We start from the raw sequence: 24,235 nt of genomic DNA on the forward strand, positions 1-24,235 counted from the left end.
TACTATGAAAGTATTTTATTGAATCCACTCTGTAGTCTCGAAGATCAGGATGATGGCCCTCATGCTGTGGATGAGGGAACTAAGGCCCAGGTCATCAGCTTCTACACGGCAACATTTGGAATTGATCCGGCACCAGAATTTGTGTCCCTTCCACTGCCCCACACTGCCTAATGGTGGCAGAAGAGACAGTTTCATGTTTTCAAAGCTAATAACTCTGAATTCCTGCGCATTGGCCTGCAGTTGCCCATTCATGGACCTTCCTCTGGGATAGCCTAAATTTGACCCTCCTTACTTGCATTCAGTTTCAGGTCTGTGCGGCTGCTAAAGAACGATCCAGTCAACTTACAGAAATTCCCTTACACTAATGAGGATGAGGCCTGGAAGACGTACCTAGAAAACCCGTTGACAGCTGCCACAAAGGCCATGATGAGAGTCAATGGAGATGATGACAGCGTTGCAGCCTTGAGCTTCCTCTACGATTACTACATGGTACGCCTGCCCCCTCTGGGCATGCCCCCCTTTTGACTGAATGGGTGTCTTCGCTTTCAGGCCTCATGGCTCAGCAGCCCACCATGACCACCCCAGCCCCTCATCTCTGGGCCTTTGCACAGTGCTGTTCCTCTGCCTGGCACCCTCCCTTTCCCATGGCTAATCCCTACTCTCAGCTTTGGGTCTCAGCTTAAGTGTCACTTCATTCATTTACTGGAGGGGAGGCTTTCTTGTCTGGGTGCCCTCAGCAACCACCATCGTCATCCTTGATGCTATCAAGAATGCTTAGAAGCTTGCTGTTTACACATTTATTTCTTCCATCTTCTGCATGAGACTGAGCTCCTAGAGGATCATTACCAAGTCTTCAGCCCACCATACAGCCTGCCACACGGTGCATGACACATGCTGACCAAGTAGACAGTGCCTGACCCACCCCTTGCCTGGTCCAAGCACGTTCTATGACAGCAACACTCTTGTACCCCACCATCTTCTTTCTGCCCCTGTCCCTCGGATCTTACGTTTCCCTGTCATCCCCACCCATGTGGTATAGCCCCACCACCTGGAGCCTACCTCCTGCTCTTTAACTTTCCTTCAGGGCCCTTCCCAAGGCCCACCTTCTCTTAGAAGCCATCTGCCACCTCATCTCCCTCTCCCAAGGGTCTTACTGTCCTTCCTACTCCAGCTGACATTATGTCTTTTACTGTTCTCTAACTACTTCCAGGGTCTTGGCCTTGTCTCTGGGAGGCTGTTGGCTCCTAAGAATAGGAATTAGGCCCTCCTATATCTGATAAGTAGGGGGTTGGGCCAGTCAGGAATCACAAGGGTATAATACGTGATACAACCCCCCTCCCAACTCCAGTGCATGTGCCAGACATTGCTAATGGATTGCAGCCTGCATTCTCATGAAGGGTACAGGTGGCTGCAGAATCTTTGTCAATGTAGTAGTCCAGGTAGGCCCTGCCCATCTGTCTGAATTGTCACAAGACAGCAAACTGACATGCTGTCCCTGGGCTGGGTAACTGCTCCAAGAAACTCTCCTAGATTGGGGGATGGGGGCACACAGCTAGCCAATTATTGAGAAACTTGAAGATTTAAAGCCACCTTGTACATAAGACCTCAAACTTAACTAGCCCAAGAAGTATTTTATCCACTGTACCTCAAGAATAAAGGCACATTCTTTGCATGAACTCAGAGGCCAAGGGGATTCCAGACAGGAGAAAGCCCAAAACCATCCTCTGGCTTTGGTTCTCCTTCTGGAATGGTCTGGTTACCCTACCCTCCTTCCTCCCCAGCAGACTGGTAGCATCCAGTGAGTGTTCAGCCCAGGTCAGTGGAAGAGGAGTTTGAATGGCTGCCTCAGCTTGGGGCCATGGTAGGAGCCAGAATTCTAGATCTAGGTTCAAACTCCAGCCTGGGATTTATAGGTTGAGAATGGACCATAAATTACAACCTGACTCCTTGTCCCCTTGGCAAGAAGCCATTCCGGGGCCAGGATGGTAGAAGAGAGGCTCTGAAGGTGCCACCGATAATACTGGTTTTCGCGAAGTACAGTGTCTCAGTGAGATACACCTGCCCTGGCCTCCCCATTCCAGAGCACTCTGGATTCACAGCAGCCCCCTGGACAGTGAGGACATGGTCTGATGGTATAGAAGGAGCACTAAGTCAGGAATTTGAGACCTAGTCCTGCCACAAATGTGGCTTTGGGCAATATAGTGCTAAAGGCAACTGGTTACCATTTCTTACTGAATGTCCACCACTGTGTCGGGCACCTTCCTTCATACTCTCATGGGGTGTGATGAAGAGTACAGGCTTTGGAGGCTATGCTGGGTTGGGGTCCTGGTTCTAGCTGTAACAGCCTTAGAGACAAATGAATTAGAATGTTCTAAGATATAACAATATTATAATTATACTCGTGAAAGGTCACATTTATATAGTGCTCTCCATGTGCTAGACGCTGTTCTGAGCGCTCAAAGTGACCCCTGAGGTTGGTATTATATTATGATCTCTGTACAGATGAGGATATGAGGAATGGAGAGGTTAAGGGACTTGTGTAAGGTCACACAGCTAGCATGTGGTAGGTCTAGGAACTGAACCCAAGAAATCTGGATTCAGAGTCCATGCTCATAAGTACTAAGACAATAGAGTCTCTCTGAGCCCCCACTTCCTCATCCATAGAATGGTGATGATACTAGTAGACATCTCAGAGTGATTGTGAGGATTAACTTAGAAATGAGAAGGCACTTTAGTACGAGGCCTAGCCCATAAGAAGTACTCTATTAAAAAAGTGAGTATTTTTTATTAACAAATATTTAGAATCCCCTTTAAGTAGGTATTATAACCACTCACTTGACATATGAAGAAACTGAGTCTCAGAGAGGCGTAGTCATTTATCCAGAGTCACACTGCATTTTCAAGTGGCATTTCTAGGACTTACGCCAGGCCTGTCTCACTCCAAATTTCATGCTCCTGAACTACTAAGCTTGAGGTTCTTCTTCCCACTCCCTGACCTGGGGCTCAGACTAATCATAGCTAGAGCTCCAGCCAGTGGGAAGGACTGGAGGGTTTTCTAGTGACCAAGTGTATTAGTCTGTTCTCACACTGCTAATAAAGACATACCCAGGACTGGGTAATTTTTAAACGAAAGAGGTTTAATTGACTCACAGTTCAGCATGGCCAGGAGGCGTCAGGCGTTACAATCATGGTGGAAGGGGATGCAAACACATCCTTCTTCACATGGCGGCAGCAAGGAAAAGTCCTGAGCAAAAGGGAGAAAGCCCCCTTATAAAATAATCAGATATGATGAGAACTCACTATCATGAGAACAGCAGCCTGCGAGTAACCGCCCCCGTCATTCAGTTACCTCCCACTCCCATGTGATTATGGGAACTACAATTCTAGATGAGATTTGGGTGGGGACACAGCTGAACCATATCACCAAAGTTACTCCCCTGCCTGGCCAAAGCTGCAAAAGGGGGTTGAGGCTCCTACCAGCAAAAGCTTAGCCATGCATAAATCCTTCCTTTCTCTCCTCTCAGGGTCCCAAGGAGAAGCGGATCTTGTCCTCCAGCACTGGGGGCAGGAATGACCAAGGAAAGAGGTGAGGCTTGCCCACACCCTCTGCCTCTTTGCCCTTCCCCACCTCCACCTGGGGCCTCTTCCACACAGGTTTGACTTATCCATTAGGCACAGGAGGCGCAGTGTTGAGGGCCCACAACACATTTTGGGATCCATGATAGTGTTTTCATTTCTTTTAAAATTAAAAAAAATCAATATAATCCAACTTGGATTATATTTGTCTTTATACCAATGTACTTATTAAAGATATTTTTAAATATTTTGGAAGGGGCCAGTGAAGGCAGAGCCTAGGGCTCTTGCAAGTCCTAATGAAACTCAGCTTGAAAACACACACACACACACACCCCCACCCAGATGCCTGTAGGTCATGTGGCTGGAGTTTACTGAAAACAAACTTCAAAGCCTTAGTAATAGAAAAGCTTTTCTTTCTCAGCTTCAAAACCCTCTCCCCTGCAGTCCCACAGCCTCTTGGAGAGGGAGACCTGTGTTGGGGGAGGGACATCTGGGTTCCCATACTTCTTCCCCTGGCATTAGTGCCCCAGGGCATTGACGGTCCTTTCCTTCAGAGAGCAGCCCAGGCCATGCTTATGGCTAGATGGGCACTGGAAAGACCTTGCCTCTCTTTCTCCACTTTCTCCTTCCTGGCCAATCAGGTGACTTCTCACAAATGACCCTGTCGTGCCTCTGCTGGGAAGCCTTTTGAAAAATTCAAACAGGCATTGCAGCTCTTCTCATAACCCAGCCTGGGCCTGCAGCTGGCTCAGGGCCAGTCCCCTCCACTGCCAGGAACAGTGGGTTTGGGTACATGGGGACCTTTCTCAAAACTAATTTTAAAAAATATCATTAGCTCTTCTGATTACAAAAGCAACACCAGTCTCTTGCAAAAGATTCAAACTCTTCAGAAATGTATAAAGTAAAAAAAAAACAATTTATATAATCCTGTACCCCTCTCCCGCTGAACAGTTTGGGGTACATCCTTCCAGACCTTTTTCTAAACATGTGTTAACTATACTCACAGATACACATTTCCCCCACCCTCCCCACTTCGTACACACCCCGCTAGGGTTGACTCCATACAGCTGTTTTGAAGTAGGGACATTTTGACACAGAGACATTTGACTTTGGCTAAAAATAAATGATTAAACTTTCAGGGTTTTTTTTGTTTGTTTGTTTGTTTTCTGGTTTTTTGTTTGTTTGTTTGTTTAAATTAACAAGTACTGTAATGGATAAAACAGATGTTGCTCCCTTAACCCTGAGCCTGTACTTGGTTCCATTCTCAACACCTCCCTGCTCATCCCCGTAGCCACTTGGGCTGCTACAGTGACTTATTTCGTGCATGTTGGATGGGCCTGAACATTACACTGGATCGAAGGCCAGCGTGTCAGTTGCCTTCCACTCTAGCCAAGGACCCCCCTCTACCCCCAGAGAGAAGTATACTGAGCCCCTTTTCCTTCTCCCCAGGTACTACCATGGCATGGAATATGAGACGGACCTCACCCCGCTTGAAAGCCCCACACACCTCATGAAATTCCTGACAGAGAACGTGTCTGGAACCCCAGAGTACCCAGATTTGCTCAAGAAGAATAACCTGATGAGCTTGGAAGGGGCCTTGCCCACCCCTGGCAAGGCAACTCCCCTCCCTGCAGGCCCCAGCAAGCTGGAGACCGGCTCTGTGGACAGCTACCTGTTGCCCACCAGTGATATATATGATAATGGCTCCCTCAACTCCTTGTTTGAGAGCATTCATGGGGTACCGCCCACACAGCGCTGGCAGCCAGACAGCACCTTCAAAGATGACCCACAGGAGGTGAGGGCCCATCCCCATGTCCCTATAGCATAGATAGGTGTGTGCATGTACAGAAGGAGAGAAGATAGTGAACAGATCAGAGCTTTGGAATCCATGGGGGAAAGCATCCTAGAGCTGAGACAGGATTGCCATGTACTATTGTCCAAGTTGTACACTGTAAAACCTGCACAGCTGTAATGCACAGCCCTGGGCTGAGGCTTGCTGGAGTGAATGTGATCATTTATTCTCTTGGGGCTATGTTTCTCTGCAGTCGTTGCTCTTCCCGGATATCCTGAAAACCTCCCCGGAACCCCCATGTCCAGAGGACTACCCCAGCCTCAAAAGGTAACTTGGCCTCCCTGGACCCTCAGACACCTGGGCAGTGGGCAGGAGGCTGCAGACAGAGCCCCACACTGTCCCCAGGGCATAGCAGGCACAATCAATTAATGAGAAGTGGGAGATGAAGGCAGATAGATAGAGGGAGAGAGAACAATTCCCACTTCCTGTCCCTGGGCTGTGACAGGGAGCTCAGAACTTGCACCTTATCAGAAAACTGAGGTTCTTTTATCCTTAGTTGCCCCTGGTTTTGTCACCTCTCAAGGTTCTCTCTAATTTTCACTGGGCCCTCATTATTCAGCAGGATTGTGGCTCAACAAAGCCGTTAAATAGAACCCCAACATTGAAGAAACTGGGGCCCAAGGAAGTAAAGTTATTTTCCAAGGTCGGACAGCAAGTCTGTAACACAGCCTCAGGCTTCCTGCCCCACTGCTCTCTAGGGTACTTCCTGCCTGGGAGCCCAGCCTCACTGTCCTCTCCCTCCTCCCTGCAGTGACTTTGAATACACCCTGGGCTCCCCCAAAGCCATCCACATCAAGTCAGGCGAGTCACCCATGGCCTACCTCAACAAAGGCCAGTTCTACCCCGTCACCCTGCGGACCCCAGCAGGTGGCAAAGGCCTTGCCTTGTCCTCCAACAAAGTCAAGGTGCGTTGGCATGGAGCAGCTTCGGAAGGGCTGGAATGGGGCAAGATATACCTCCTCCTTGGGCTAGCCACGGACCCTGGGGAAAGGCTGATAATAGCCCATGGCCGCAGGGTTGGGGAAACTGAGGCAAAAGGGCAGGCCACTGGACCCAGGCTCTAGGAAGAGGCCGGGAGTGACTGTGACCAACTGTGCTTGCAGAGTGTGGTGATGGTTGTCTTCGACAATGAGAAGGTCCCAGTGGAGCAGCTGCGCTTCTGGAAGCACTGGCATTCCCGGCAACCCACTGCCAAGCAGCGGGTCATCGACGTGGGTGAGCGCCTTCTCAAGCCTCCATTCCAGCTCTTCTCTCTCCCCCCACCCCGCACCAATCAGGCCTTTTTCTTGCTCACCCCTGTTTCCCTACCCGGCTCTGACCTCTGTCTCCAGGTCAAACACTGTGGGGTTTGCAAGGATTTGCATCTGTTGACGAGAAGTCGTGGCCTCTCTTCTGTATTGCTTTGGGATAAACAGGGCCCTGGGGACCCTAGCAGTGTGAAATAAATAGGCCCCTGAGATGCTGGCCTGTTTGTCCCCATCAGGAGGCTGATGAAGACACAAAGGGACAAGATAAGGTGCAGGCAGCAGGTGGTTCAGAAGGCCTGAGGCACAGCACAGGATGTTCAGCTTTTGGGAGCTGGGCAGAGGAAAGGCTCTCTGTGGGTGCCACCTGGTCCCCATCCCTAGCCCTGAAACAAGTGGGAGGCACAGCCCGCCCTCAAGTCTTCAGCTTCTGGCTCCCTTACTCCCTTCCTGGCTGTGTGACCTGTGTCACCTCACCTTCCTGAGCCTCAGTTTGTTCACCTCTCAAACGGGCTGAGGCCAGCTGCCTTGCCTGCTTACAGTGCTGATTTCTGCTTTGGAGCTGTGTGCACTGGGGAACACAATACACACAGGGGACTGTTTAACGATTTGTCCGAGAGGCTGGACAGCAGAGTAGTAAGGAGCATGGGTTCAGGAGCCAGACAGATCGGAGCTCCAGCCCCTACTCTGCCTTTTATTAGCTGAGTGACCTTAGCCAAGTAACCAAACCTCTCTGAGCTTCGTTTTCCTCATATATAAACTGAATATTCAAAGCATAGTTGTGAGGATGAACTAAGGGCTTAGCATGTTGTAAGTGCTGAAGGAATGGTACTTGCTAATCCTACTACTTTTGCTATTGCTCTTACTACCCCTATTACTGTTGTTACCATACTGCTGCTGCCGCTTCATCTGGGAGAACTCCCAAATCACAGCCATGGTGAAAAGTACAACCTCCACCCCCAATATGATGAGTCTATTTGGCAAAGCTTGGGGTTCCCTCTGGGGCTTGGGGCAGATCTGCTTCTCAGGCTGGATCTGTTTTCCCATCTGTAATCCAGGGCACAGTAATCCCTTTTCCTCCCTGGATCGAAGTGTGGTTCTTGGGGGAGAGGATGTATGCCCCTGCCAAGAGTCAGGCCCAGTCAAGTGGCCCCAGATCCCTTCCTTCCTGATTCTGCTTCTGGTCTCCTGTGGTTTCAGCTGACTGCAAAGAAAACTTCAACACTGTGGAGCACATCGAGGAGGTGGCCTACAATGCGCTGTCCTTTGTGTGGAACGTGAATGAAGAGGCCAAGGTCAGTGCTGAGGGCAGTGGCTGGGATGGGACTGGGCTGCCCGGAAGTCCCTATTCTGGGGGAGAGGCTTTCTTGCACCTAGGAGAGTGGCATTTGCTCTGACGAGTGTACCCATGGAGGAGGCAGGACGTAGTGTGGTGTGGAAGCTCAGGCTTTGGAGCCAGGCAGGCTGGGTCTGCATCCCACCTTTCCACCTGTTGGTCCAAAGTGTGACTTTGGGCCAGTGCCTTAGTCCCTCTGAGCCCCGGTTGTTTTGCCTGTAAAATAGGAGTGGCATCATAGCACCAACTGGTAGGTTGTAGTGAGGAGCAGGTGAGATAAGTAACAGGTGGAGCATACACCTGGCCCAAAAGTGGCAGCTGTTGATATTACTCCAGTCCACCCATTTGCTAGATGGGAAAACTGAGCCTTCTGCATGTTCACTGGGGGCACCCAGGTTTCCTGACTTCTTGGCCAGTGCAGAATGTCACATGTAGGAGAAATGCGAAGGAGTCCGGTGAATGAGGGCTTGAAAACCAGTTATCTCACTTCTCTGAGCTCATAAAAATGAGAACAGTAACCTGCCTGCTAGGATTGGAGTGCAGACCCCACAAGATCATGCATGTCTACAAACCGGGGAGGCCTGAGAGATGGAGCCTCTGGTGATGTTTTCATGCCACTAGTTAAGCTGTTAAGATCCTTCCAGCTTTAGTGCTTGAGCCCAGCCGCGGGCTTGCCGTGTGCTCATGGGCCTCGCTGTGTCTTAGTTTGCTGTTTAGAGAGCCGGCCTGGTGGAGAGGCCCTAGTGTGGGAGTCGGGAGCTGAGTACCTTTGGCCTGTCCCTTCTCTCCCTGGACCAGGCTTACCTCACTCACCAGGGTCAGGTCCAGCTCATCTCAGGGGCATTTCTGGCCTGGAGAGGCTGGGGAGCTAACTCCTGCCTCTCTGCCTGCCTCCAGGGATGGCCAAGCTGCCTGGAGAAGATGGAGGTGCAGGAGCTCAGAAAACACAAAGGGAGCACAAAGGCAGGGATTATTATTATTCAGACAGGCACCGACTGGAGGAGAAGCTGGGGCCTCGGGTTCAGGGAGGTGGGGAGTTTCATGGGAAGGGAGAAATGGGTTTCGGTGGGGATTTTCTCACAGCCTCTTAAGCCCCCAGGCTTGGGTCTTTCTCAGGTGCGAGCTGGGCGGGGGCTGCATGAGGGCAGAGCTGGCTGAGGGGGAGGTATGTCTGGCATGTGCCTGGGGGCCTGGGCCGCACAGCCAGGGAAAGAAGGGGGTCTGCTCAGACACACCCCCTACATCCTGTTTGGGTCAGGGTCATTTCCAAAGGAAATGTTCCAAAGACCAGGGAACAGCCTGCGGTGCAGGGGCCGGGGTTCCCATGGAGCCCCGGAGAAGGACAATCACCAGGTGATCTTGCCAGGGTTTGCCCAGCTGAGACCAACCCCAGGCGACCATCAGTTGGGCATAGGCTTTGGGATGAGACTTCCAGCTGTCCTTCCCATGGCAATAGTCACAACATATCAAGCATACATCCCCCGACAGCCTCACAAGATAGGTTTCATTATCCTCATTCTGCAGACAAGGAAACTGAGGCTCAGTGAGGTGAAAGGATTTGTCTGAAGCCACACATAGCTAGTGAGCGGCAGAGCCCAGCTTCCTGCGGCAGGTGTGGGCGGCCCCACCGCCCGGCTCACTTTGTGATGCCTCACGCCTGACTTCCTGGGGGAACAGCAGCAATTATGGCCCCGCGCAGAGCTTCTAGTTCCCCGACTGTAAGATGGGGTGGCTAGGACGCTCCCTTGCTGTGTGTGGGGTGGGATCAAATCAGCGGGCAGAACCTCTCACTAGAGGGTCCTGCTGTGGCTGGAGTGGGTGGCTGGGGTGGAGAGGGGCTGTGTCTCTGGACCAGCAGGAAAGTGGTGTCCCTGTGCTGGGGACGGGGGACTCAGCCCTTTTCCACCTCCTTGTCCTGAGTTGCAGAAAAATGAGGCTCTGGATCTTAAGCTCCTACAGGACTCTTGACATCCCCCCCAGTCTCCACCCCTTGGGCTGCCCTTGGCAGTCTAGCAGAAACTGTACCAACAGAGGTGAAGGGCCTGGGCTGTGAGTCTGGGCTCAAACCCCTGCTGCACCACACACTGCCCGTGTCACCTCGGGAAAGTTGCCCCCCGCCGAGCATCAGCTCCCCATCCGTGAAAGAGGAGTGCTGATGTTTGCCTTCTAGGGGCCCAGTGAGGCGTAAGGGTGAGCAGCAGGCACACAGAACGCTAGAAAAACAGGACCACTGTGGGACGGTGGGGCTGGCCACCTGGGCAGGCCACTTACCCAGCGGCCCCCTCTGTCTCCAGGTGTTTATTGGCGTAAACTGTCTGAGCACAGACTTTTCCTCACAAAAGGGGGTGAAGGGTGTCCCCCTGAACCTGCAGATTGATACCTATGACTGTGGCTCGGGCACTGAGCGCCTGGTACACCGTGCTGTCTGCCAGATCAAGATCTTCTGTGACAAGGTGACTGGACCGGGCAGACCCTCTGCTGGGTCCCGGGGAGGTAGAAGGGCCAAGCCCTGACCCGTGCATCCTCCTAGCCTCTCTGGGTTGTCTGTCTCTGTTTTTCTATCCCTTCTCCTCCTTCTTCTCTGTCTCCTCCTCCACCCCCACTCCTCCATCTCTCTGTCTCTCTGAGTTTCTTCTTTTCTGTCTTCTGTCTGTCTGCCTCTCTCATGGTCTCTACTGACCTCAGGCAAGCAGGGCCAGGCCCCACTGGCCAGGCTGGGCCGGGTAAGTGCTGGTACCTTCCCATTTCCTGGTCTTGTTCTGGAAAAAAGAAGGACCAGAAGCCTGGCCCATATTTAAGATGCAAGGCAGCAGCTGTGAAAGTAGCTAGCCCCTCCCAGGCCCTTGGTGACCCTCTCTCCTTGTCCCCTGCAGGGAGCTGAGAGGAAGATGCGCGATGACGAGCGGAAGCAGTTCCGGAGGAAGGTCAAGTGCCCTGACTCCAGTAACAGTGGTCAGTGGGGATCCAGGGCCTGGGTGGGTTGGTCTGGCGTGAAGGGGAGAAGGAGACCAGAGGTGGGAGGGACCTGAGTGGAAGGACCTGGGGGCACATGGGCTTCCTTCTCCCATCAGGCGTCAAGGGCTGCCTGCTGTCAGGCTTCAGGGGCAATGAGACGACGTACCTTCGGCCAGAGACCGACCTGGAGACGCCACCTGTGCTGTTCATCCCCAACGTGCACTTCTCCAGCCTGCAGCGTTCTGGAGGGGTGAGGCCAGGGCTGGGGTCTCGGGGAGGGGCCGAGAGAGGGTCCTGGCTCCTGGGTGGGGCCTGCCTTAGTGCAGACCAGTGGGGAGCAGCCTGCCACTCAGCCAGTTTCAAGACCTTTATTGAATCACAGGGGTTTAAACATGTATTTATGGTCCTATAGCTTCAGTGACCTATTGAACTGAAGAGAAGAATGTTATGAAGAAACAGATATCGTAACCATTAAAATGTTCATGGTTAGGGCACACAAAGAGGAGGCTTCTGATATCTGACCCCAAATTTGACTGCAGCCACATGGAATTCTCATGGCAGCACTTGGGGTGCTCACCGTGTGCCAGGTGTGGCTCTGAGCGCTTCCCAGGCATCACCTTCCTTACCCTTCTCTACAGCCCTGTGAAGTCAATAATAATGTCTCCCTGGATCCGTGGGGTAGAAATGGAGGCACAGAGAAGTTAAGAAACCTCCTGAGATTGCATAGCTAGTGAGTGGCAGAGCCAGGATCTGGACTGAGGCACCTGTTCAGAATCCACACCTTTCCCCACTAGCTGCTCCGTCTCTCAAGCAGCCGGGACTGAGTGCCTGGCAGCCAGGAGTGGGCTGGGTTCCCTGTGACAGCTGTCCTCCGAGAGACTGCACCTACCCCCTTTTCCAGGCACGGTCCCACAGCAATTCAGTGGCAGGGTCAAGACTCCAGAGCCTGTCTCCCAGTGCCCTTCCTCTGGAGAGTCTGAGCACTTCCTTCCTTTAGGGGTACAGCTCCGCACTGTTTCCTCAGGAATATTTATACAAATGGACCTCGGTGTACAAGGCATGTTTAGTGTATTGACTTAGGACAGTGAGGTAGACAGTGGCGCTGAGAAGAGCAGCCAGTGCTGACAGAGCTTGGCACAGGCGCAGATCACTGCCTGTGTCCCTCCTCTCTCTGCCGCCTTGGGAGCAGCACTGTGACCCCACAGCACAGGCGGCTGTGTGAACCTGTTCTCTCTTGATTCTCCTCACTCTCTCACCAACTAGAGGCCCTAAGTAAGGAGATGACCACTCAGGGTGAAGGCCCCTGTGGCTAGGTTGACAGTCAACCTGTGGGGGATGAGGGCAGGCCAGTCTCCACACCTGTGAGCCTGGGAGAGGGGAAGCCCAGGGCAACAGCCAACAGAGAGCCTGAGTTTGAACCCCGACTCCTCCTCCTGCCGTGTGTGTCATCTCTAGAGGCTCTCTGCTCTCTCTAGGCCTCGGCTTCTTACCTCACAAGACTGGGTAATGCCTGCCCCAGACCGACAGTGCCAGGTACACTGTAGGGTCCAAGAAGAGGGCCTGTGGCCAGGCTTAGTGGCACACACCTGTAATCCTAGCTACTTGGGAGGCTGAGGCGGCAGGATTGCTTCAGCCCAGGAGGTCAAGGCTGCAGCGAGCTGTGATGGTGGGACTGCGCTCCAGCCTGGAAGACTTCCCTCCAGCAAAAAAAACAAAAAACAAAAAAAAACCCCTCTTCCCATCGCCCCCTTGGCCCTCAGCTCCAACTGCCTAGATACTGGCCACAGGACCATCTGCAATTCCCGGCCCTTCTGGGCGTGCTGGGGCCCAGGTGGGGCTCAGGGCGGCTCTGCTCTGACAACACGGCTTTAGCACCTCCTGTGTGTTCACTGAGTCCCTGACCCGTCCAGCTTGGGCTGGGTGATTCCTTTTCACTCAACATCTCAGGTCACCTAAGGGCACTTGTCTGAGCAGAATGGGCTAGAAAGGCATTGTAACAGTATTCTCCCCACCTCCCACCAAAAATATTCCTCCCAGAGAGCCTCCAGCAGCCAGGGGCCCCTCTCATCTTCTGTGTGTGATGGAAAATGTCTTTTTCGCTTCATTGCAGGCAGCCCCCTCGGCAGGACCCAGCAGCTCCAACAGGTATGGAGAGCAGCAACCACACACCTCCCTCCACACTTGTGTCCCCTCCACACCTGTGCCCCCTCCACACCTGTGCCCCCTCAACACCTGTGCCCCCTCCACACCGGTGCCCCCTCCACACCTGTGCCCCCTCCACACCTGTGCCCCCTCTACACCTGTGCCCCCTCCACACCTGTGCCCCCTCCACACCGGTGCCCCCTCCACACCGGTGTCCCCTCCACACCTGTGCCCTTCCACACCTGTGTCCCCTCCACACCTGTGTCCCCTCCACACCTGTGCCCCCTCCACACCTGTGCCCCCTCCACACCGGTGCCCCCTCCACACCGGTGTCCCCTCCACACCTGTGCCCTTCCACACCTGTGCCCCCTCCACACCTGTGCCCCCTCCACACCTGTGCCCTTCCACACCTGTGCCCCCTCCACACCTGTGCCCTTCCACACCTGTGCCCCCTCCACACCTGGGCCCTTCCACACCTGTGCCCCCTCCACACCTGGGCCCTTCCACACCTGTGCCCCCTCCACACCTGGGCCCTTCCACACCTGTGCCCCCTCCACACCTGTGCCCCCTCCACACCGGTGCCCCCTCCACACCGGTGTCCCCTCCACACCTGTGCCCTTCCACACCTGTGTCCCCTCCACACCTGTGCCCCCTCCACACCTGTGCCCCCTCCACACCTGTGTCCCCTCCACACCTGTGCCCTTCCACACCTGTGCCCCCTCCACACCTGTGCCCTTCCACACCTGTGCCCCCTCCACACCTGTGTCCCCTCCACACCTGTGTCCCCTCCACACCTGTGCCCTTCCACACCTGTGCCCCCTCCACACCTGTGCCCTTCCACACCTGTGCCCCCTCCACACCTGTGCCCTTCCACACCTGTGCCCCCTCCACACCTGTGCCCCCTCCACACCTGTGTCCCTTCCACACCTGTGCCCCCTCCACACCTGTGCCCTTCCACACCTGTGCCCCCTCCACACCTGTGCCCCTTCCACACCTGTGCCCCCTCCACACCTGTGCCCCCTCCACACCTGTGTCCCTTCCACACCTGTGCCCCCTCCACACCTGTGTCCCCTCCACACCTGGGCCCTTCCACACCTGTGCCCCCTCCACACCTGTGCCCTTCCACACCTGTGTCCCCTCCACACCTGTGCCCCCTCCACACCTGTGTCCCCTCCACACCTGTGTCCCCTCCACACCTGTGCCCCCTCCACACCTGTGCCCCCTCCACACCTGTGTCCCCTCCACACCTGTGCCCTTCCACACCTGTGCCCCCTCCACACCTGTGCCCTTCCACACCTGTGCCCCCTCCACACCTGTGCCCCCTCCACACCTGTGCCCCCTCCACACCTGTGCCCTTCCACACCTGTGCCCCCTCCACACCTGTGCCCCCTCCACACCTGTGCCCTTCCACACCTGTGCCCCCTCCACACCTGTGTCCCCTCCACACCTGTGTCCCCTCCACACCTGTGCCCTCTGTACCATGCCCATTGCCCCTAGCCTACTTTTCTCCCTGTTCCTTGTAAGCTAGGGCGTGGGGCCAGAGGAGGAAGCCACAGGCTTCCTACCCCAGCTCCCAAGCTAGATCCTTGCTCCTTTCTCACTGAAACTGCCTGGGTTTTTATGGGTTTGTTTTATGTGAAAAGTTGGCGAATCTCTGGCGAGACACCCGCTTGTAAAAAAGGGAAAGGAAAAGAGTCTGTGGCGGTGCAGATTCAGAGAGAAGAGGGAAGCTGTGCTGGAGGCTTAGGGGATGAAAACCCTCCGTCTCCTTCCCCAACACACACCCACTGGGGGGGCCTAGCTGGGGCCTAGGAAGGGCCTTCGTGTCCTTCCTTCTGTCAGCCACAAACTTAGCGCCCTGAGCAGTCCCTTCCCCTCTCTGAGCCTCAGCCTACACATTTGTCAGATGAGGAAAACAGCCTTGAGAGGGTGAGGAGGGTGGCGTGGATATGGAATCTTCGTAAGTGGGAAAGCGCTTTATGAAGATCATTTGTTGTTATGATCAGTTTCTTCCCTATGAACAAAATGTACTTTTCAGATGGTGCTTTCACCCCAAATTGTGTCACCTGTCACCTCACAACAGCCTAAGAGTTAGGCAAGCAGGGTTATTGCCCTACTTTATGGATGAGGAAACTGAGGCTCAGAGAAGTGAAGTGCCTTCTAGTCACACAGCCGTTAAGTCACGGCAGCAGGACTGGCACCCAAGTCTGTCTTATTCCAAAGCCCACAGTCCTTCCATCCCCACTGCCTCACATCTGACCTGAATTCTTTTAAAAAGGAACGATGATGATGATGACGATGAGTCCACATTTATTGAGGCCCTACTGTGCATCGCAGTGTTCTAAGAGCAGTGTGCATGGTCTCCTGTGGCCTCACACCACTCTATGAAGTATTGCTATCATTGCTTTCTCATCACCCCATTTTATAGATGCACCCAGGTCACACAGCTAGTGCGTGGCAGGGCTGGGATTTGAACCCAGGCAGTCCAACTCCAGACCTGCTGCTTTATCCCCACTGTCCCTCTCCTTTGTGTCCACCCTTGTGTTTTCTTCCCCATTTCTAGGGCCCCTGGAGGCCCAGCAGTGTCTTTCAGCCTCTAGGGGCCCCCGAGTTCCTCACAAGCTCCCCCACTACCATCCCCACAGGCTGCCTCTGAAGCGTACCTGCTCGCCCTTCACTGAGGAGTTTGAGCCTCTGCCCTCCAAGCAGGCCAAGGAAGACGACCTTCAGAGAGGTGACCGCCCGCCCTCCACATTTACTCACCGAGCCCACCCCAGCTTCCCCCTCCCTCATGGCGTCCTGGAGAGGGCACGAGGAGCTGCCTTACCCCTTGGAGCTAGGTTTAGGTCAAGACTTGGGGGTGGGGGTAAGGAGGGCACCTCAGGCCTCTTGGAGAGACCACCACAGGACTGGTGGCTTCTGTCTCCTGAACTCGTGTGGACGTGGGCACCCTGGGCAGCTGGCATAGTCAACAGGCTCAGTATGCTGGGCGGGTCCCCCTCCCCCACTTTTTCTAATGGGGAGTGGGAGAAGGGTGGGGTTTTGATGTCTGGCTTTCTGGCTTTGACCCTCTAAATCTGTGACTTCTCGGGGTGGGGAACAAGCCCAAACCTCTGGGGGCTGTAGCTGACCGTCAGAAAGCAACCAACTAGCAGCTAAGCTCAAAAGCTTCCAGCAGCCGTGAATCGAGCTATGCGCGGCAGCTCGTGTTTCCAGACACCGCCATCAATTCCCACAGTGACTCTACGAAACAGCGGACAGAGCCTCCATTTTATAAACAAATACAATGAGACTCCGTGATGTTAACATCACGTTTGCAAGGTCACCTGGCTGGCAGGTAGTAGAGCAGAGTCCAGACACCCTCACATCAGCACAGCTTAAGAAGATACATGGGAATCTGCAGAGCTGGCCGAAGGGCGTCCCAGCTGGGCACAGCCCCTCAGCAGAAGTCAGTCTTCAAGTAACGTTTTCAGATTCCGCAGCCCCTGACATGATCCTGTTCACATTCTCTTCCTTGCACTCCTCAAGCTGCCCCTTTCTTTTCAGTTCTGTTGTATGTGCGGAGGGAGACTGAGGAGGTGTTTGACGCCCTCATGTTGAAGACCCCAGACCTGAAGGGGCTGAGGAATGCGGTAAGCTGCCTGTGGACCCCGCCCACCATGGCAGACCCCCTCTAGGCTCCTGTCCCCACTCCTCACCATGCAGTTCTGATTTCCCAGAGGAGGGAACCTTGGCTTGTTGGTGGCCTACCCGTCCCACCCTGTTCAGGGGGCCTGAGGGGCCCTGCCGGTGGGGGTGTGCCTCTGTGATGTTATCTCCCAGTCAGAACCCTGACTGCACCCTGGGAATCGCACACACCATAAATCCTCCTTAATCTGATGGCTGCTGTCTGACAGGCCAGGGTTTTTTGTTGGCTTTGTAAACCTGTTTCTGTTTTAATGGGAATGGAACCCAAAAAGGCCAGGCCCCAGAGAGGCTCTCTTTCTTTCCCAGGGGGCCTCATTCCGCCTGCTTGTGGCTGGCTGGGGGCCACTGGCTGGAGTGGCCGAAGGCAACGTCTGTGCAAGGAGACCTTCCCCAGCCCCCTAAACCACCAGAGAGCGGGCAAAACAGCCCAGTCCTGAGTAAAACCCATAGCCAGCTTTGTGGCTCCACCAAAAACTAAGCAAACAGCCTCTACCAGGGCCAGCTGTGTCTGAAGGTAAAACCACTCAGAAAAGCCAGATGGTGTCAAGATTTCAGGCTGGCAGAGTGAAAATGGCATCAAATAGTAACACTAGCTGACCTTTATTGAAGGCCCACTATGTGCCAGGCAGTTGGTCAGACCTTTATTGAAGACCTACTATGTGCCAGGCAGCTGGTCAGACATGCCACCTGTGCTGGCTCATCATGTGCCCTTAACAACCCTGAAAAGTGGGTACTATTCGTATCTCCTCATTTCCTGAGGATACAGCCTCCGAGAGGTCGGGTGACTTGCCAGGGTTCCTCAGCTCCAGGTGACAGAGCCGGGATGCCAGCCCAGGCTCTCCTCACACTGCTCGGCTGCGTGCTCTTTACACATCGTCAGCCCTGCTTGGCATCAGCCCCAGGAAGTTGGGCTCACAAAGACCATTAATGTCACCTAAATATGGACTCAGAGGCTTTGGACAATACCTTAAAGGGTCAGCTCCCCATCTAGTGCCTGCGCTCCCTCTCTCCAGCAGCGCTTCCAAGCTGGTGCCCACTTCTGACCTGTGTACTTCTAGGAATGGAGAGTTCACTACCTGGGGGGCAGCCATGGTGTCTTTGTCCAATTTGTCCAATTTGGGGTGAGACAGTTCCTGAGTTCTTCCTTAGACTGACTTGAGATCTTCTTCCTGGTAGCTTTCAGTCACATCATCATGAAAAGAAATAGTAGTCTAAGAACTTTTCTTGCCAGGAGGAGTCTCTGTTAGGGCAGAGAATAACTGAGAAGTTGAACTCGATCCTTTTTCTAAAATGCCAGAGAGGATGACCTCTACCTGAAACCCAGGACCTGAGGTTTGCTGCAGCTTCTAGGCAGCTGGTACTAATCCACACCGATGTCTTACAGAGCTGTTACCCTGGCACAGGCACTGGGCTGAGCCCTTTACGTATTTGTCTCAGTTCATGTGCAGAACTGCCCTGTGTGTACATCCTATTACTATGCCCATTTTACAAGTGAGGAGACCGAGGCTCAGAGAAGTAAGAGTGACCCGTCCAATGTTCTGCATGTTCAGGTGGCTCAGCTGGGACCAGACTGGATCTGCCTGCCCCAGAGGAATCTTCAGAAGCTCTGGGGAGACAGGCTGACGCTGGCTCTGTCATCTCAGGCAGGTCACTCAACGAGCCTCTGACCCATAGTCTCCTCATGCAGGGAACTAAGTTCCAACATTTTCAAATGTGATGGAGTCAGTTAACCTGGGCTCTAGGCCTTGGGTGCGTGGCTTATCCTGTTTGAGCTCCGCATGCTCGCCCATCAAATGGGGTTAATAATTCCGGCCTAGACGGGGCAGATGTCTGGGCTTTCCCCTGTCACAGCAGGGCAAGAAGCATCCTCATTGCTCTGCTTCTAAAAAAAACGACACTGACCGCTTATTCAGGTCTCAGTACGTGCCAGGAGCTGTCCTAAGTGTTTAATGTGGATCAATCCACTTCATTCTTCCAGCAACCCTCTGAGGTGGGCACTGTTTCTGTGTCCACAGGTAGCTTGCACGAGGCCGGCCAGCTGGTACCTGGGTGCACCCGCAGCACTAGGACAGTTTCAGTGTCTGATGGACCAGTTCAGGGCAGTGATAGATGCTCTTCAGTTTATTTTTCAGCCACTAAAAATGCTGCTTGACAACTGTTTGTTGTGATATAGGAAGGCTTGTAATAGGATGATAAGTAAAAAGATATATAAAACCAGGTGGAGCCTAGAAACATTTATACACATAATCGTACACATGAAGACAAGATGGGAAGACACATACTCAGTGTCTGTCTCTGAGAAACAGGATTATAGATGGTTGTAATTTTCTTCTTCATATTTGTCCACAATATGCATATATTTTACTTTTGTAATCAGGAAGTAAAAAAAGTGATGGCATAAAAGACTTGTCTAAATCTAGCGTGGGCAGCAGGCAATGAATCACCTATCTTTTCCTTCCAGATCTCTGAGAAGTATGGGTTCCCTGAAGAGAACATTTACAAAGTCTACAAGAAATGCAAGCGAGGGTGAGTGCCTAGTTCACCCTCCCCCAGCTGGTTGCTCAGTGCTGAGCAATGTTTGTACTTGGCCTTTGTGAAGGGGCTGAGGGGCTGTGGAGTTGGGGTGGACAGCCCCCCAGCCAGGCCAGGGCCACTGGTCACCTCTCCATCTGCAGAGACAAGACATGGGTCACAATTGGGAAGGATGGGAGTGGGAGACAAGTGGAAGTGTCTTTACATATGATCTGCTGTGTGGGGTGGAGAGAGAAGTGGAGGGTCATGTGTCAGAAGACCCAGGTTCAAGGCCACTGGGAAATCAAGCCATTTGATTATAATGATTATAGTGACCACCATCCACTTGACCACTCACTATGTGTCAGACACTAGGCTGAACACACCCCACTTAACCCTCACAGCCACACTAAGAGTCCTTATTTGACAGATAAGGAAACTGAGGCTCAGAGGTAATAAGCAGTGTTCAGGGGCAGGAGAAGTGGATCAAAGGCATGAGGCAGGCAGGCCCAACAAAGTTGCTACTAACAGAGCCGTAGGCAGGAAGGGAGTGGCTGGCGATGAGTCTGGAAAAGGAATTGTGATTGGGAGTCATTTTGAGGGAATCCAGCCAGGGATGCTCCACAGGCCTCCTCCACCTTTGCTAGCCAGACTAGGCCAAGAGTAAAGCTGTACCCTCTAGGGGCAGGCAGTGCCTGGCTGCCTACCGTGGGCTCCTGAGGACCACAGTACCTTTGTTGTCTGCTCAGAAGATCCCTTGGGAAAGAGAGGTAGGGTCACATGGTAACTGTCCTCCAGACATCTGTCCCCTGGTCAGAGTCAGTGAGCCTGGCCTCTGCAGCCCTTCCTGAGTAGGTGACTTCACCAGCCTGGCATAGGGCCCCCAGACAGTGAGGAATTGTCACTGCTATTGCCAGCCCAGAGGCCCCGGAACCAGAGCCCTGGGAAATGCACTCCCGGCCCCTCTGCGCATAGCTCCAATCTGATCCTCTTGCTGTGGACAGTCTAACTCCAGCGACATTTGCTAGTAGCCCCTTGGAGGTGCTCAGCCGCTTGCCCTGTGGCTATTGCATGTGGATCTTCCTTTTTAGAAGACTCTGCAAAGTGAGGCAGGTTTTATACTCAAGCTGAGTCCCCATCTCATCAGGCCTAGAGGCCTGGCCGCCTTCCTCACAGGCCCAGCCCTGCCTTCCTTCCTCCTCCTTGGTTCCTACCTAGCCTTCCACAGAAGGCTGAGCGTGGGGCAAGGTGTCCATCCCTGTAGCCCCTGGGAAGGGTTTTTTTTTTTTTGCTTTTAGTCGCATACATGTCTAGTTTTTTGTGTGTCTTTTTTTCCAAGTTTCGGTTTCCAACTGAGTCTCACATGCTCTGTAGAGTGAAATCCACCTCATGGCGAAGGGCAGGCTCTGCTTTGCCCAGACAAGCCCAGCCGCACTCTCCCTTCAGCACCGGTGCCCACGCCCCCTGGCTCCAGCCCCACCTGTGGCAGGCCTCCCTTACCAATCCCACTCCAGGCCAGGCTGTGTGATTGCGTAGGGGGGTGGGAGGGTGGGGTGTGCATAAAGGATGTTCCCCAGCCCCACTGACTGAGTTGCCAGAGGCTTCCCCTTAAGCCCCAGCCAGCTATTGAAATCATAATTCTAAAACCTCCCATTCATGGGGCACTTCCTACACACCAGGCACTGGGCTGCATCCCTCCCGAGCACCACTCACGGACCCTTTGAGCTGGGTATGATTATCTCCGTTTGTATGTATGGGGAAACTGAAGTCTGCAGTAGTTACAAGGTCATGAGTTAGGAACTGGCAGAAGCATCCCCGATTTCTAAAGCCTGTACAGTCATCCACTGTGTTATCCTGCCTCCTGCTTGTTCCTCTAACCGCTAAGCAATGTGCAAATAAAGGATGCAGCCAGACTGCTCAGTTTATTTGTCCAGCACCATAGCCCAGGGCATCACTCAGCAGCCTTCAGAGGCACCCCACACACCCCCACGGCCATGAAAACCTCAGCTCCAGGACTGTCTGAAATGTCTGAATGACAGTGTTCCCCAAAATACCTCTTAGGAGAGTCCAGGCTCATCTTCTGCCTCCCTCCAAGTCCTCATGTGAGAAACAGGAAATTCTGATCAAAGGCCTGGTTTATTTTCATGAAACCCTCCCGAAAGTCCTCTGGACGAAGGTGGATAGAATCAGCTTTACAGGCACCACAAAGTGCTGGAAAGATGAACAAATACATTGTTTTTGCTGGCAGCTGGCCAGGGGTTTAATGTGACCCAGGACTGAAGACAGCTAGAAGGTGGAAAATAATAAGAGGCCCACATTTGGTGACAGTGGTTCTGCCTCTCAGGGGCCTGTTGTCACTGACTTATGAGAGGAGGGGTCTGTGAGCCCATCTGGAAACCCTCTTGTGCAGGTGTGAGCAGGTGTGAGCTTGGCAGGTGTGAGCAGGTGTGAGTTCAGCGTGCTGGGAGGCCCTGCTGGGGAGTGGGAGGGATCCAGCCTTCCAGCTGGTGCACATCAGGTACTTCACAGCGCCTGGCACCTAGAAGCACCCAATAAATGGCAAACAAAAGCACCCTGATTTTGACAAAGCGCCCTCCCCTCTGCCCAGTTCTGGTCTCCCCTGGTCTGTTTCCGACCTCCAGTGCCCAGACAAAGAGCCCTCTGTGAAATGAAGGAACTCCAGGCAGGACCCAAGAAAGGGGAGCCTGTGATTACACACTGGCAGTCAGCACTCAAACCACTGAGAGCACAAGCCTGGATCTCCTTCCTGAAAGTGGCAGGGAGAGAAAACTGGATGTGGGCCATGCCTTCGGGTCGGGGGTCCTCATGCCTGCCGCTCCTGCGCCACTTCAAAGAACTCTCCCGTAGCCCTGGATTTTGCCCTCCTTCTATCCACTGCTTCCGAACTTGTACTTATAGGGCTTTGTTTCCTTCTAAAAATGATACAGTAGAAAGAGACAGAGGTTCAAATCCCAGCCCTGCCATCTAGGAAATGTGTGACCTTAGACAAATAACTGTTTCTTTGAACCTCAGCTTCCCCATCTATGAACTGGGGTAATATAAGGATTCATCCTCCCAGTCCCTACTAGATTCAAAACTCCTGGAAGGCAGGAACTAGGTCTAATTCATCTCCCTATGGTCCTTGTTTTTGAGCAAGGCCCTGCACATGGAAAGGCCTCAGTGAATATAGGGGTGAATGGGAAGATGAAGGCCAGGTGGGCAGGTGGATGGAGGATGGTGGATGGGTGAGTGTGTGGGTAGATGGTGCATGAGTGGGTGGATGGGTGCGTAGTAGAGGGTAGATGGGGATGTGAGTGGGTGGGTGCATGGTAGATGGAGGTGTGTATGGGTGGGTAGATGGTGGGTGGGGCTGTGGTTGGGTGGGTGGATGATGGATGGGGGCTATATGTGAATGGATGGTGGATGGTGAATGTGTGGGTGGATATAGCCAACTCCATTACATGCTCAGAAGACAGCAGGGAAGGGGCAAAGAGAAGATTGATGTGATCAGCTCAAGTCACATCTTGGTGGGTCCTTCATCAGGAGCAGCTCCTAGAGGGCTGCTCTTTGGCATAAACAATGGCTCTGACTCCCTGCGGGGGCCCACAGCCATGAAGGTTCTGTCTCTCTCAGGTTGACCCAGGTCCTTCCCTGGAGAATATGGGGAGAGAGTGGGCCTAGCCCCTCAAGTCTATTGGACAATCCTCCTGAGATTTCAGCTTCCTGGGAATGGAACTGGGAGGGGCTTGTGTGGCAGCTGCCTCAGGCTCAAGCAGGCATGGCTGAGTGACACATCCAGGCCTCTTGTTGAACCCAAACCACCACCCCTCCTGGACTTGAACTCACATTTCATGTCTGAGTCCTCAATATGGTGACTAAGGGAGCACTGCATCCCCCCCAGATCTACATACTAGTTGCTTGAGTGTCCATCCTCGGGTGCACCAGGACAGAGGCAATCCGGCGCAATAGCTGTGATCGTGGGGGCCAGCAGGCCTGGGTTGAGTTGTGGCTCGGCCACTGGGCATTGTGCAGTAAAGGAGACTGTGACTCCCCGACCTTGCGGGGTTGTTGTGAGGATCAGAGGGAAAGTTTGTGAGGTGCCTAAAATGTGGCAGGTACCCACTGGGTATGACCCGTCACTCATCCTGGTCTCTCAGAAGGCCTGAAAACAGGGCGCCTGCTGTGTTCCAACCACATCCCCTCTTCCCTTCCAGAATCTTAGTCAACATGGACAACAACATCATTCAGCATTACAGCAACCACGTCGCCTTCCTGCTGGACATGGGGGAGCTGGATGGCAAAATTCAGATCATCCTTAAGGAGCTGTAAGGCCTCTCGAGCATCCAAACCCTCGCGACCTGCAAGGGGCCAGCAGGGACGTGGCCCCACGCCACACACAACCTCTCCACATGCCTCAGCGCTGTTACTTGAATGCCTTCCCTGAGGGAGGAAGCCCTTGAGTCACAGACCCATAGACGTCAGGGCCAGGGAGAGACCTGGGGGATTCCCTGGCCTGAACCCCCATGGCATGCTTGAATCTGCTCCCTGAACTTCCTGCCAGTGCCTCCCCGTAGCCCAAAACAATGTCACCGTGGTTACCACCTACCCAGAAGACTGTTCCCTCCTCCCAAGACCCTTGTCTGCAGTGGCGCTCCTGCAGGCTGCCCGTTAACATGGTGGCGGCACACGCTCCCTCCCGCAGCATCACGCCAGCTGGTGCGACCCCCACTCTCCGTCTTCCTTCAACTTCAGACAAAGGGTTTCTCACCCTTTGGTCAGTTAACTTGAAAACTCTTGATTTTCAGTGCAAATGACTTTTAAAAGACACTATAGTGGAGTCTCTTTCTCAGACTTCCTCAACGCAAGATGTAAATAGCACCAACGATTGACTGGGCAAAGTGACCGCTGTGTGAAACTACTGCCTTGCCACTC

General features: G+C 53.5%; 1 protein-coding gene across 1 annotated transcript; it reads left to right on the forward strand.

Annotated features, from left to right (window-relative positions):
• Positions 1–308: 308 nt before the first annotated feature.
• Positions 309–24,212, forward strand: GRHL3 (grainyhead like transcription factor 3). The gene is made up of 15 exons (XM_050793994.1): positions 309–489; positions 3,525–3,586; positions 5,026–5,371; positions 5,622–5,695; positions 6,180–6,333; positions 6,532–6,643; positions 7,873–7,967; positions 10,303–10,461; positions 10,882–10,960; positions 11,080–11,213; positions 13,074–13,108; positions 15,751–15,839; positions 16,652–16,737; positions 19,254–19,318; positions 23,518–24,212. Exons 1-15 carry the CDS (start codon positions 424–426, stop codon positions 23,630–23,632), a joined length of 1,671 nt encoding a protein of 556 aa, XP_050649951.1. The 5' UTR covers positions 309–423; the 3' UTR covers positions 23,633–24,212.
• Positions 24,213–24,235: the final 23 nt, after the last annotated feature.

The sequence above is a fragment of the Macaca thibetana genome, chromosome 1, assembly GCF_024542745.1.
Source record: "Macaca thibetana thibetana isolate TM-01 chromosome 1, ASM2454274v1, whole genome shotgun sequence".
In the NCBI taxonomy this organism is placed as follows: Eukaryota; Metazoa; Chordata; class Mammalia; order Primates; family Cercopithecidae; genus Macaca; species Macaca thibetana.

Excerpts from the sequence above, each read along its gene's own strand:
- GRHL3 (XM_050793994.1), top strand. The coding sequence starts at position 424 with ATGATGAGAGTCAATGGAGATGATGACAGCGTTGCAGCCTTGAGCTTC. Across the intron at positions 490-3,524 it reads TCCTCTACGATTACTACATG|GGTCCCAAGGAGAAGCGGAT; the intron begins GTACGCCTGCCC and ends CTCTCCTCTCAG. Across the intron at positions 5,372-5,621 it reads TCAAAGATGACCCACAGGAG|TCGTTGCTCTTCCCGGATAT; the intron begins GTGAGGGCCCAT and ends GTTTCTCTGCAG.